The sequence below is a fragment of the Furipterus horrens genome, unplaced genomic scaffold (assembly GCF_987537825.1).
Source record: "Furipterus horrens unplaced genomic scaffold, mFurHor1.1.pri manual_scaffold_10, whole genome shotgun sequence".
In the NCBI taxonomy this organism is placed as follows: Eukaryota; Metazoa; Chordata; class Mammalia; order Chiroptera; family Furipteridae; genus Furipterus; species Furipterus horrens.
In genome coordinates, this window is record NW_028327180.1 from 59,165,408 (window position 1) to 59,178,894 (window position 13,487).

At 51.1% G+C, this 13,487-nt stretch overlaps 1 protein-coding gene across 1 annotated transcript in view; it reads left to right on the forward strand.

Moving 5' to 3' along the window:
* The first annotated feature begins 820 nt into the window (after positions 1–820).
* Positions 821–13,487, forward strand: part of ARHGEF18 (Rho/Rac guanine nucleotide exchange factor 18) — an 86,204-nt gene continuing 73,537 nt past the window's right edge. The window contains 12 exon segments of the mRNA XM_090290227.1: positions 821–900; positions 1,550–1,629; positions 2,012–2,130; positions 7,805–7,972; positions 7,974–8,062; positions 8,621–8,771; positions 9,404–9,518; positions 10,180–10,237; positions 10,551–10,595; positions 11,309–11,386; positions 12,360–12,463; positions 12,559–12,702. Coding sequence (XP_090146353.1) covers positions 821–900; positions 1,550–1,629; positions 2,012–2,130; positions 7,805–7,972; positions 7,974–8,062; positions 8,621–8,771; positions 9,404–9,518; positions 10,180–10,237; positions 10,551–10,595; positions 11,309–11,386; positions 12,360–12,463; positions 12,559–12,702 — 1,231 coding nt within the window.

The window sequence follows — 13,487 nt, forward strand, 5'->3', positions numbered from 1 at the left end:
TCTCATTCCCTTCCCTCTAAAATCAATAAGCATGTCCTCGGGTAAGGATAAAAAAATTTTTTAGACAGTCATGTACAAGTGTTGGGATAGACATTTTTATTTCTCATGGGTTGGGAATGGCTATGTCATATGCTAACACATACTTAACTTTTAGAGGAACTACCAAAACGTTCTCCAATCTCCTTGTTTTTCTGTATTGAGGGTGGGGTGTGTGTGTGTGTGTGTGTGTGTGTGTGTGTGTGTGTGTGTAACCCCTTTTCATTCATTTATTTGTCAAATGTGTTTATTTCTGCCTTGGCTATTTTCTGCTGTTTTTGCTACCTCCCAAAGGCCTCAGCAATTCTGTACTCATAATTTTGTATTCTTTTTCTTAAAGGAGGCCACCTCAAATTGTACGAGCTTCAACCCTCCCCCCCCCGAACTGAGGGCAGTGTATGTAGGTATGCAGCTGGAAGGAGAGGGAACATGAGTGGGTGTACACAGGCCATGCTGTTCCCCACAGTAGAGCAAAAAGAGACATCACTCCCTCCCTGCTGCCAGCAACAATGGTTATAGGCAGGATGGCCACACAATGAATCCCCAAAGCCATACCCTTTGGAGAATAAAACGGGGGGCTGTTAATAATTACCTTGGCTCAGTAGCATTAACTAAGACTATCCCCAGAAAACCAGGTCATCTAGCCATAAGGGATGCAAGCTATGGAGTAAATGGGGGCCTAACTCGGCACTTTCATAAGGCATCCGCCATTCCACCCCTCGCCACTCTCTGCCCCACGTTGGGCAGCTGCTGCTCAGACTGCGGAGGTGCAGGCAGTCCCACCATGTACCCCATGCTGGCCTGCTCTCCTCCACCCTCACCACCCCCTCAAGCCTCCTCTCCGGGCATTCTCCCAGCTCCCTGGTTTGAGGGAAATGAAAGAGGGAAGGGAGTCCAAGTGTCAAGACAATGAAGTAAAATACACACAAGAGAGGCACGGTAGGTGGAGGATAAATGGAAGTTTCTGGAAGGAGGGGGTGAGGTCTTCATGCAGGCAGCCTTGGTTGGAATGGGAGTGCAGTTCTCAGGCAGTGAGTCCTGCAGGAGTAGGGACGAGGCACAGAAGAAAGACCCTGGTGGCCATCAGTGGGTGAGCAGGATATTCAACATTCTACTGGCAGGTGGTGGGGAGCCTCTGTCAGTGCCCCAACAGGCAGGGACAATGTGCTATAGCTGCAGTGTGGGGAGCAGGGGGAGGGAAAAGGGAACACACACTCCTCCCACAGCTAGGGGCTCAGTCCAGAACCCAAGATTGAGCCAGAGCATCTGGCTTGACCTGGAGGACAAGAAAGGTGGGCAAGCTATCCAAGCACCTTGGTATTATGCCTGACACACTCTGGGCCCCTTCGTGTTTCTGAAGCCCTGAAAGGTAGGCATTGTCGCACCTTCCTTCCAGATCAGAAAACTAAGGCTCTAAGAGGTGCCTTCCCCAAAGGTGTGAACCATTAGTGACAGGTCAAAGAAAGGACATAGTCTGATGGACCCCAAAGCCCTTGTTTTCTCCTCTATACAGTGCCACCCAGAGTCCCCTGGAGTTCAAAGGTTCAAGAGGAGACAAGAGGCAGCCTGAAGTTCCTCCAGATGTGGAGTTGGGTACTTCATTTGGTCTTGGGGACCCAGTCTCTCCAAATGAGGGCTTTTTGCTGGAGCAGACATGACAAATTGATTTCATTTCATGAACCCACTTGGATCCATGGGAGATAGCTGCTGGAAATGGCATGATGGGAAGAATTCCAAGGGGATGAATGGTTCAGCGGGAAATAGTTTCATGATGGCACAAAATGTCTGCCACAGGTTCAAGACGAGGAATGGTTGCATGGATGTTGGCTTAAGGACCACTGAGACCATCTTTCCTTGCACCTCATTTTATAGATATGGAAACTGAGACCTTTGGAGAGCCATGTCAAATGCAGAACTCAGGGCTCCTCAGGCTTCCCTGCTCAGCCCTAACACCTTGTCCCTCCTTTCTCCACAGGTTCTGAGTCCAAGCTCTGCGTCCAGCCCTTTGACTCTGGAGCCTTGGCCACTGAAAGCAGCAGTGGATCCTGGAGGCCTAAGTGCCTGGACTTCTTCTCCATCATGGGAGACGCACAGGCAGGTGTCTGACCACTGTGTCAGGCAGGAGCCATGGCACCCATATCAGCAAGTACACCTCATTTAGCACCTGTATGTCACCAGGCACTTTGTGGACATTATTTCAGGGGGCCTCATTGAAACGGCAAATTAATTATTATCCCATGTTACAAATGGGAAAATTGGAGTCATTGCTGGAATAAGAAGGGGAAGGGAGGGGTGAGAGGGAGGGAGAGAGGGTGGACAGATGGACAATGGATGGATGGATGGACAGGTGGAAGGAAGGAAGCTTGAAGAATGAGTGAATGGATGGATGGAACAGTGGTTGGATAGGGGAGCAGGCATGTAGACAGATGGATGTAAAGGAAAGAAAAAGCTCACACAGGAACTCTGAGGCAAAGCAGCCCTGCAGAGTGGTCTCAAGGTAGGCTGAGACAGCTTAGCTGTTAACTCCACATTAACCCATCCTGGCCTGCGGGCTTCCCAATAAAGGGTGTGATTTCCCAGAAGGGGGCTGATAGCTGACAGCCATCTGTTGACAGCCTATGCAACACCTGAGGCAGCATATCCTCACTGAAGGGGGATCTGGGGGCATTTTGCACTGCCCACCACTGTAAGGAAGGTCATTCTGCCTATCCATCTGCCTCTGCATTTTATATAAGGGGACACTGAAGGGAATGAATTGGCCCATGTCAGGGGCAACCCAGGTTAAACAAAAACAGGACCAAGACTCAAATTGACTTATGGGTCTGCCCGGGGTTCTGGACCTCTTGAGTAGGAACGACAGCCTGCAGGCAGTTGGGCAGTGAGACAGTGATGGAGAAACGGTGTGCCTGGGGGAGTGGCAACCTCTCAGAGCCTGGGAGAGGCTCTACACCCAATGACTCCACCTAAACTGCTGCACCTGGGTCCCAGCCACTTGGTCACAGAGGTAGAGGCAAGGTCACCTCCCTCCCCATCTGTCCTCGAGCTCTGTTAACACTGCACCTGTGCAGCCCCCAGTTCTGTCCGCATCTCTCCCTCTTTCATGGCGCCAGCGAAGGCCACCATAACAACTCTCCCAGGTGATCTGCACAGGTGTCCCCAATGTGCCACCTGTCTCTGTCTCACCCCAGCCAAGCCCGTTTTGCATTATCTTTCCAAAGGCAAATCACAGCCCTGTAGCCTCCCGACCACCACTGTTCAAAGCTTAAAGATTAAGTCCTTATTTGACTACCACGCCTGCTGATACTGCCCCATCTCCCCTCCCTTCACACCTCCAGGCATCAGGAACTCTTCTCTTGCCAGTTATTGGAAGATCTGTTGAGCTCTCAAGCCTATGAGCTTCTGAACATCCTGTTCTTTTGTTGCCCGAAACTCCCTCACCCACAACCTCTGCCTGGCCAGCTCCCGACTCACTACTCAGGGCTTCACTCGCTGTCTCTTCCTCTGGGAACCTGACCCTGATTGTTGTTTGATAGAATGATTGGTTTTTAACATTTAGTAGAACTCTATTGCAATTCTATGAACTGATAAGATGTACCTCATTTTAAAATGTATACAATTTGAGCACTATGCCAGTTAAAGAAATAATTTACATGTCCTGTGGAAACTCTTTTATGCAGTTGGAAGTAGGGTTGTTTTATTTTTTTGTTGTTTTTTTTTTTTTTTTTTTTTTGGTTTAGTTTTGGCTGTGAAAGCGGTCTAGACATTGTTTAACTTTTCCTAGTTAAGTCATACTTAGTGGGTCTTCACACCAATGATTACCCTGGGTTTTGTACATTTCTCTTTAGTTTTATTCACTGATTTTTAGTGAGAGAAACATCAATTTATTGTTCCAGCTATCCATGCACTCACTGGTTGATTCCTGTATGCACCCTGACCAAGGATCAAACCCACGACCTTGGCATATTGGGACAGTGTTCTAACCAAGTGAGGAAAAAAGGGGCTTTTTCTAAATAAAATTCCAATGCAGAATTCCTGTTCCTCCAGACAGGGTCAGTTTCCCCCAGCCGGCTCCCTGGAACATGCCATCAGAATTTATTATAACCGCAGGATTTAATCCCTGGTCTTCTCCAGTTACCTCCAGGCAGTGGGGCTGACTATGTGAGTCTGTTGGATGCAGTCGTCCCCTCACCCAGAGGAAGGGCCCTGACTCCTGAAGTTTAAAAGCTGGGAATATAAAAACAGCAATCCCCCAATATATTCTTCCATTGATCGAGCCCTTGCAATGTGCAAACCTCATCTCATGTCACCTGCAGAGCCATCTGACAAAAAGGCAGTACTACTCCCATTTTAGAGATGATAAAACTGAGGTTCATAGGAATTTGCCTGTGGTGATACTGAGCTAATAAAGCCCTACCAGGACTGCAAACTTTGACTAGGGGCTTTCTACCAAGCTGCCATCCAAGAACCATATGTCCTGGTATTTATTTGCTATTTTGTTTGAAACCAATTCCCTGTTTGACATAAGATGGAACAAAGGAAACAAATATGTATGAAGTGGCTTTGGTGTACTACTTTTCCCTAATAGAAAACCAGATTTAAAACTGTTTATATTGTTAAAGAAAGGTTTGTCCCTGTACTATTTAAATCTGCACACAGTAAGCCCATCTGCAAAGGGAGGATTCCTGAGACCTCTGGTCTCTGGGTCTTAGTGGGGAGCCCATACCCAGGAACCCCAAGGTCTAGGGAGCAGGAGCCTTGTGGCATCTTCCCTGGAGTGTCAGGGCCAGTTCCAGCAGTTAGTCAGAGGCCTGAAAGGCCCCATAGTGGACCAGCTCCCACTTTTTCTCACCCGGGAAATAATGGAGGAAAAGTATAAGTCCCCGGCAAAGACCCTGTCTCCTCTTCTATCAGTGTATCTGCTGCAGGGAACTGGGCAGCCTGTGCCCCCAAACCCTGCCAGGTTCCCACTTCTGCCTCCTGTGAGGGGCACCAGATGTGGGAGAGGAAGGGGTCCTGGCCCAGGCCAAGAGGCTGTCTTAGAGTGTTTATATGCATAGAAGGATGAAAACCAGAGACTCAAGGACACCTCCCAGGCAGTGTCAGTGGAGACAGCTGGGGTCTGAGGTGTGGATATTTTGACAGAGACAAAAGAAGGGGCCCTGATGAGTGAAGGACAAAATGCAGAAGTGGAGGCACAGAATGAGCAGCCAGGGAAACAGGTCAATGGGCATAAAGGAGAGATTCTAGAAGGAGAGAGGCTGTGGACAACAGTATGGCAGGTCCTCAGAAAAAGCAAACATAGAATTATCACATGATCCAGCAATTCCACTTCTGGATATCTACCCCAAAATATTGAGATCAGGGACTCAAACAGATATTGGCACACCCATGTTCAAAGCAGCATTATCCACAGGAACCGAAAAGTGGAAGCAACCCAAGTGTTGGTCAGCACATAATGGATAAACACCATGTGCTTTGTTTACATTCATACAGTGTGGTCAACCCATACAATGGAACATTAGTTGGCCTTAAAAAGGAATGGAATTTGGGTACATACTAGAATTGGGATAAACCTTGAAAACATATGTTAAGTAATATAAATCAGACACAAAAGAACAAATATTGTGTGGTTCCACTTACAGGAGGTCCTTAGAGGAGTCAGATCCACAGAGATGATAATGGATTAAAAGTTCCCAGTGGCTGCGGGGTGCAGGGGGTGGGAAGTTAATGGTTAATGGGGACAGAGTTTCTCTTTGGAAAGATGAGGTTCTGGAGATGGATGGTGGGGATGGTTGCACACAATGTGAGTGTACTTGATTCCACCAAACTGTAATCTTATAAATGGTAAAAAAATATATATTTTGGTATGTATATTTTGCCATTATAAAAACAATTAGGCCCTGGGTGGTGTGGCTCAGTGAATTGAGCACTGGCCAGCAAACCAAAGGGTTGCTGGTTCAATTCCCAGTCAGGGCACATGCCTGGGTTGCAGGCCAAGTCCCCAGTTGGGGGCGCATAAGAGGCAACCACACATTGATGTTTCTTCCTCTCTTTCTCTCTTCCTTTCCCTCTCTAAAAATAAAAATAAATAAAATCTTTCAAAATTAAAAAAAAAAAAAAATTAGAAGGGAGAGGCCAGAACTATAGCAAGCTCCAAGTGGGTGATGTCAGGGAGAAAGGCCAGCCCTGGGTGACCGCCTCCTTCCTTACTCCATGGCAAGTGCAGGCACAGCCTGCCTCCTGCTAGCCTAGCTCCTCAGCTGGCTGAGGGCCTGCCTTTGGCTAGCAGGTTTTCTCTGAAAATTCCCCACACTGATATTGCAACATCTGGCATATACTAAAAAATATAATTACTTGTTGTTTTTCTAAAATTCAAATTTAAATGGCTGTCCTGTATTTTATCTAGTTATCCTATCCTGGGATCCTCTTACAGAATTCATGCAGGGGGACCCCTTCAGGCCACCAGTTGGAACAGTCCATCAAAAGCTTCCTGGGGTCACATAGTGCCTGGGGTAGTAGAGACCCACCTACCCACATACCCACGAAACCTTATCTGAGAACAGTCCTAACAAAGGCCTGGAAAGGGACAGAGGGACACCTTACCTCACCTCAAGATAATGGTCTGGAGGACATGCCCAATTTGGATTTTGAAGGATGAATAGGAGTTCACCAGGTTGATTCTAAGTGGGCTGGGAGAAAAGGCTCTTCAAGAAGAGGAAAAAGCAGATGCCCTGGCTGGAAAAATTGACAAACAGAATGAATGGGAGGGACAGAGAGAAAGGCAGAGGGAGCTGGGGAAAGAAGTAGAGATCAGTGAGTAAAGAAAGAGCATAGGGCTTGGATACAGGCAGGCCTGAATCTGAGCCCAGCCCAGCCCTGCCATTTATGGCTGCTGTGGCTGTGGGCGAATCCTTTTCCTCCCTGCGCTTCAGTGTCCTGATCTGGAAAGTGGGATAACAGCGTCCCCTGGTGGAATTCCTGTGGGATACACATCCATCTTCCAAGTCTATCCAGGTCTGGCTGGCCCATGATGCCTGGCGGGTGGGAGGGAATGCGAGGCCACAGAGGGACCAGCAGAAGCAGCAGCAGCAGGAGGCTGACCCCAAAGCCTTCGAACTGTGCTAAGGAGCTGTGGCTTCTACCCGTTGGGAGGAGAAGGCATTGGAAGGACTGACAGCTCAGATGTTCCAGAATCCTCTCTGTAGGAGGGAGCATGGCCAGAAATGGAGGGAGGTGAGCCAGGAGAGTGCAGAATCCAGTGCTGTCATTTCTTAATATGTTGCCTCACTTGCCTCACCCTAGTCTGAGCCTGGGAGGGAGATTTAGAGTCTGAGAGACCCGTGAGCCCCAAGCAGCCCCGAGACAAGACCAGGAACCCCGCCACTGGCAGACAGCCCCCCATTTGTGCGAGGATAACGAGCCTCTGTATGGGCTTTGATGAGATGTCTGCGGGTGTGATCTTCCAGGAGCCTAAAGGAAGCAGAGTGAGCAGGTGGGGCAGGGGCTCCTTAGGACAATAGATTGAATGGAAACTCAGAGGGAGGTGAAATCAGGTCTGCAAGCCCAGACTTCCTGCCCCTTTGGGGGGATAAGGCCTTGAAGGCCCACGTGAGACAGAAGGCTGTGGGACTGCCCCCCCCCTTCCACTCCACCCACCATGAGAAGGGCACGCTGAGCCCAAGTTGGGCAGGAGGGGAACAGGCAGAGTCAGGGACCTAGGTGCCTCCATTGCTTTCAGCCACTGTCCTCTTCTCCCCACTGCCCACAGGAGCGTGGTATTCCTGGGCAGCTCTGCAAAAGCACAGAAGACCTCAGCCTGGCCTTGGGGGCCCTTCAGGGCAGCGAATATCTCCAGGACCTGGGCCTTGAGTCCCCTGCCCAGAGTCAGCATTGGGGGACCAGGGACAGTGGGCCCCCTAGCAAAGCGGCAGAAAGATTCAGCCTTCTCCAGTTCTGCAGGGTCCCAGCGCCTGCCTCAGAGGCATAGCTGGGAGAGGACCAGGAGCTGCTCAGAGAGCTGGCGGAGGTTGGTCCCCTGCACTGATTCCTCCCATGAAGCCCCCCAGGGTCAGAGGTGTCTGCACTGGAAGGGACAGTGCTCTCCCAGACACACACACCTGCCCGCACGCGGTCTGTGTGGGCACACGAGTCCATGTGTACAGGCAAACATGCATGCTGAATGAGTGTGTATAAGCACCAGATGGCACTGTCCATGCACACTGGCCCACATTAGGTGTGCATGCTGCACACTCAGCTTGCTCTAACCTGTACCTACAAGCCTGAAAGTATGGCTCGCACACCAGTTCCACAAGGTCACAGATGCACAAATGGGTGCTCAACTCCACACACACCACAGTGGCATCCCTAAATACTAGAGGAGTGCTTTAGCTACCCCCGACCCAACCCCCTCTACCCCTCTCAAGTCACCCCAAGTAGAAAGCCAGTTCATGTAAAAATGGGGGGTCTGTGATGCAAATGTAGCTTCAGCAAATCCACCAAGCTGTCCCACCCCCACTCCTCTTGTGATGTAGACAGATCTGGCCCCTCCACCTGCAGGCCCCTCCAGCCCCCCTCCTTCCACCAGGCTCAGCCTTGATTCCATGGCTGTAAAGGAGGGGCCCTGCCTCTCTCATACACTGGCCAGCATTGCTCTGAATCTTCCTGGAGAGGATCTACAGGCCTGGACTAAAGAGTGTCTGTCTGGGGGCAGGACCCCTGCAGAGCACCCAGGCAAGGTGGGTGCAACCAGCTGCCACCATGGACAACAACACACATCTAGACCCAAGAACCAGTACTGTGCGTGGGAAGGAGCACCCTGTGTGGGAGGACTTCCTATCATGGCTGCTGCTCTCTGTGCTGTAGCCGTGACTGGGAGTCTCTGAGTCCTGAGATTCCAGCCCAGGTCTGAGGGGTCTTCACTAAGGAGGGCTCCACAACAAGGAAGCCTTGGCCAAAAGTGCAACCCACTGACTGGGAAGCAGGGTGGTGTCTCAGCATCTTTGCAGCTGGAAGGAAGTCTTGTCAGTGATTGGAGTCTGCAACTGAGAGGACTCACCTTAAGTCTGCGACTCCAGACAACATGTTGTAAATGCCTGGGCATCTTTGCTTATGACTATGATCTGCAGACGTGCTGGAATTTGTAGCTCCCAGTTTCAGGGACCCAGCCCACAGCTGGGGACGTGAGGGGATTGCAGCCCATGACTGGTGAGAGTAGGCTCCAGTCTTTGGCTGCTAGGAAGAGCCACCTGCTCTGCAGCTGGGGGGCCCTGCATGTGGCTAGAGGCTGGTGGGGTCAGGATCCTTGATCTAGGAACCTTCCTGCAGCCTGGGTGACTACCTACCTTAGCCAGATGCTTGTTCCTGGCAGGGATGTGGCAGACTGGAGAAAAGAGCAAGGTTGCAATCGATTCCTGTGTCCTTTGATGAGAGCAGCTCCCTGGAGACCTCTTGGGCTTTGGAGGTGGCCACGACACATATTCAAGGTTTTCCTTGGCTTTCCCTCGATCAAACAAGCAGGGTAGTGGGCTCTGGCTGGACGGTGCCCTGTATGGGCTCCCAGCTGGACCCCAGAGAAGATGGAGGGGACTTAGGGTCCCCTGGAAGTCCTGGGGAAGGAGGATCCAGAGAGAGGGAGAGACCTCTAGCATCTTGCCCTCCCCTGCCTCCTTCCCCAGGGGTCTTGAGCCGAGGTAGACTGCACCCATGCAATGACCTTGCCCCCATTCTCTCTCTGACTCTGTCTCTTTCTTTATCTCCCTGTCCCTGAATCTCTGTCCCAAGAGCTGTGTCTCTCTGGCGTCAGACAGATGTGCAGGTGAAACTGGATCTAGCACTTTCTAGCAGGTCTCAGCCTCTGCAGCTTTCTCTATCAACTGAGATGATAAGTGTATCTATCTCCTTAGGGCCCCTTGGGGGTTCACTGAGCACACACTGCAAAGCACGTAGCACATTGTAAGCTCTGTGACAAGCTGGGGACACCTCCATCCCTGGCGCTCTTGCCTCTTCATACCTCTCCTCCTAAGAGTGACAAATCCCATCTGAACTGTGTCCAGTTCTGCCACGGTGGGTCAGGGGGTCCCCGAAGGGCTAGCCCTGCCCCAGAGTTCCTCACACCTGCGCCTTCTGCTGAGGGGCTCCTTCCAGGCCTGGGGCCACCAGTGCTGGAGTGTCTGGAAAAGGACCACATGGAGCCCAATCATGTGTGAGTGTCTGCCCCGTGCCGGGGAGGGCCCCCAGTGGACAGCCCAGGGGTCAAGGCTGTAGAAGGAGGTGTGCAGGTTACAGCCACAGTCCCTCTAGTCCCCTCATATCCTCAGTCTTCTCTCCCACACCACACTTCTCCCCAAGGAGGGACCCAGACCTCTCAGGAAGGTTCTGACATAGCGTCAGGAGAGGGATTGGGCATCCTGGTTAGGGTCTATGTGGGAACATATGGCAGTTGAAAGTAGCCCAGCTCATTACAGGGAAAATGTCTGTGATCTGGGATGACTGTGGGTTATTTATTCTTGTCCCAGGCTGATGGTCCAGCAGGTGCTGCAAGAACTTCAACAGTACCATGGGTAAGTGGAAGGGGGACAGGAATGAGGAAACAGGGGTGAGAGGACAGGTGAGGGGACAGATAGGGGAGTAGACAGGTAGGAAGGACAGATGTGGGGACAGGTAAGGGAGTGGACAAGTGGAAGAGGACAGATATAAGAGATAGGTTGTGGAGAAGTGTGGGGAACACAAGTTTGGAGGAACAGGTGTGGAGAGAGAGGTGTAATAAGACAGGTGGAGAGTATAAATGGGCATGGGGACAGGTGTGGAAGGAGAAGTGTAAGAGGACAGGTGTGAGAGTAAACGGGCAATGGGACAAGTGTGGGAAACAAACTGTAGAGAAGACAGGGAGAAATGGGGACAGCAAAGGTGGGAGGAGAGACCGCTGAGCAAAAGAACAAGGTCAACAGCTGGAGAGAAGAGGGCTGCACTGGCCCATGAGGAACCTCAGTAAAACGAGAAAAGTGTATCTTTCCCAAACACTGCCAGCTGCCAGGAAATCTCCCTGACATGCTGCTTCTGTTCCACCCGGGCATGTCACTGCCTTCTGTGGGAGCACACACCACAGTGGCCATACATACAAGCCCACATGTGGAGGAAGGGTTGGGTGGGCTCTCGGACCACAGCACTGGGCGCACACTTATCCACAGAAACCCTGAGGGAGAGGGGCAGGAGTGGGGCAGCTGTGGGAGCAACAGGCTGCTGACCCCAGTGTCTGCCCCCTCTGGTCCTACAGGGCCCAGCAGAGGGCTCACTTGTCAGTCAGTCCCAGAGGAGTTCACTCAAACCTCACCTGGTTTGAGTTCTTGTCTGAGTAAGTCAGTGGACTTGCTGCAGATGGAAGCCATGGGTGAACAGGTGGGAGCCAGCACTGAGTTTGAACAAGTGTGTACTTGTGGCCTTCTGTGCCTGGCCCTGAGCTGGGGCCCCCATCCTCTCACTGAAACCAAGGGCAATCGTGGGAGTGAAGGTGGGACTCCTCGTACACAGTGACTTCCTAGAGGAGGTGACAGCTTGAGCTACGTTCTAATGAAAGATTGGAGGATGGAGGAAGGGAAACAGTGCCTTCTGAAGGAACTGCCAGGACGGGGGAATGGTGTCAGGGTGGGGCTGGCAGGGCTGGTAGGAGAAGTCATCAGAGGTCAGGTCACCTCTGCAAAGCTGAGGAGCATAGCTCTTCAGTGACTGAGCACAGTGAGCACAGAGAGGTCTGGGACAGGCAGGGTGCAGACTGGAGGTGTGGAATCTCCCTCCAGGGGATAGATTCTGCCAGGCCGGGTTTGTTTGTTGCTGACTTGGTAAGCATTTATTAAATGAGGGTGTGCCTGTAATCCAGAAGGGACATGACAGTGATTTGGGGCTGCAGTACTGTGGGAGGATAGGGGAGCTGATTTGAGAGAAATCCTACAGGAAGAATGAGCAGGATTTATAGACTGATTAGATATGTGGTGGGGAAGGGGTGAATCAGAGGGAGAAGGAAGAGATGACAGCCAAGATTTCCAGCCCAGAGCCCATCGAGGGACCTCAAGCTTAGAGACCATGTCGCTTGCCCCCCTGCAAACTAGTCCCTCTAGTTTCTGGAACTTTGAAAATGGCCTCAAATGTCTGTTGAGTGCGTAAGTGAGTGAGAAGAAGGGAAAGAGTTGGGGACCATAGAAGAGATAAAACAGGAAGAGGAGGCCACAGGGGGACGGATGGCAGGTAGATCCCAGGAACGACGTGTGGGACTGGCTCAGAATGGCCCTCTGGGCCTGCTGTCCCTCCTCACCTGTCTTCCCACCCCTCAGGAGTGAGGATGGAGCCAGCAAGATCAAGAGGAGTGACAGGGGCACCACCAGGGTGAAGCGCAGACTCAGCTCCCTCCGCAATCAAGTCACCAGGCACAAGGACAAGATCAGCATGTCAGGATGCCCCGAGCCCCAGAGCCCTGCAATTCAAGGTAGGTCTGGATGCACAGGGCATCCTAAGTCCCACCTCTGTCCCCACAGGGGAAGAGTCCGGCATATCTAAAAGACAAGGGTCAGGACACTCGAGAGAAGTAAGAATGTGTCAATGGCCATCAGCTGTCATAAGGAACCTTCTCTGGCCACTCCAACTGCCCCCTCTTCAGCAAACCCTCCCTCAGCTCTAGTAAGTCCTTGCTCTCCTTCACTCTTTGTTTCTTGTCCTATTCCACCCTTGCCAAGAGTGGGCTGACCTTGGCTCCCTGGAAAGCACCATGAATCAATCCCTAAGGATAGGGACTATTTGGTTAGCTAGGGACCCAAAAAATTCCCTTTAAGTCTCAGTTTTGTCGTGGCAAAAATCCTCTTGCAAAATCTGAACTCAGGCAGTGTATCAGTTAGCTAAGCCTGTGTAACAAAGTACCGCAATCTGTGTGGCACATATTCTCAGAGTTCTCACGAAGTCTGAGAGCAAGGCTCCTTCTGAAGACGCCAGGGAAAACCCATCCCAGGTCTCTCTCCTGATGTATGATAGTTGCTGGGCCTGTGGCTGAGAACTGCGGACCTCACAGGGTGTCCTTCTTGTGTCTGTGTCTATGCCCTGATTTCCCCTTTTTATAAGGACACCAGTTATGTTGCACACTACTCCAGTGTGACTTCATCTGAAATAAGTACATCAGCAATGACTCTATTTCCAAATAAGACCACCTTCTGAGATACTGGGGGGGTTAGGAGTGCAACCTATGAATTGGGGGAGGCACACAATTCACCCCATAACAGGCAGCTTCCTGCCTCCCAGGGCTCTCTGTGGAATAACAGTAAGGCTCTCTGCTCAGGAGAGAGCACTGGGTTCAAGAGGCCTTAGAGGGTACTGACTCCAGTCTTTTATGGGATTTAGAACTCTGCCATTTTGAAAAAGAGCTCCACTTTGTAGGGATGGAGAGGAAGCAGTGGCAAGTGCATGTTAGTAAA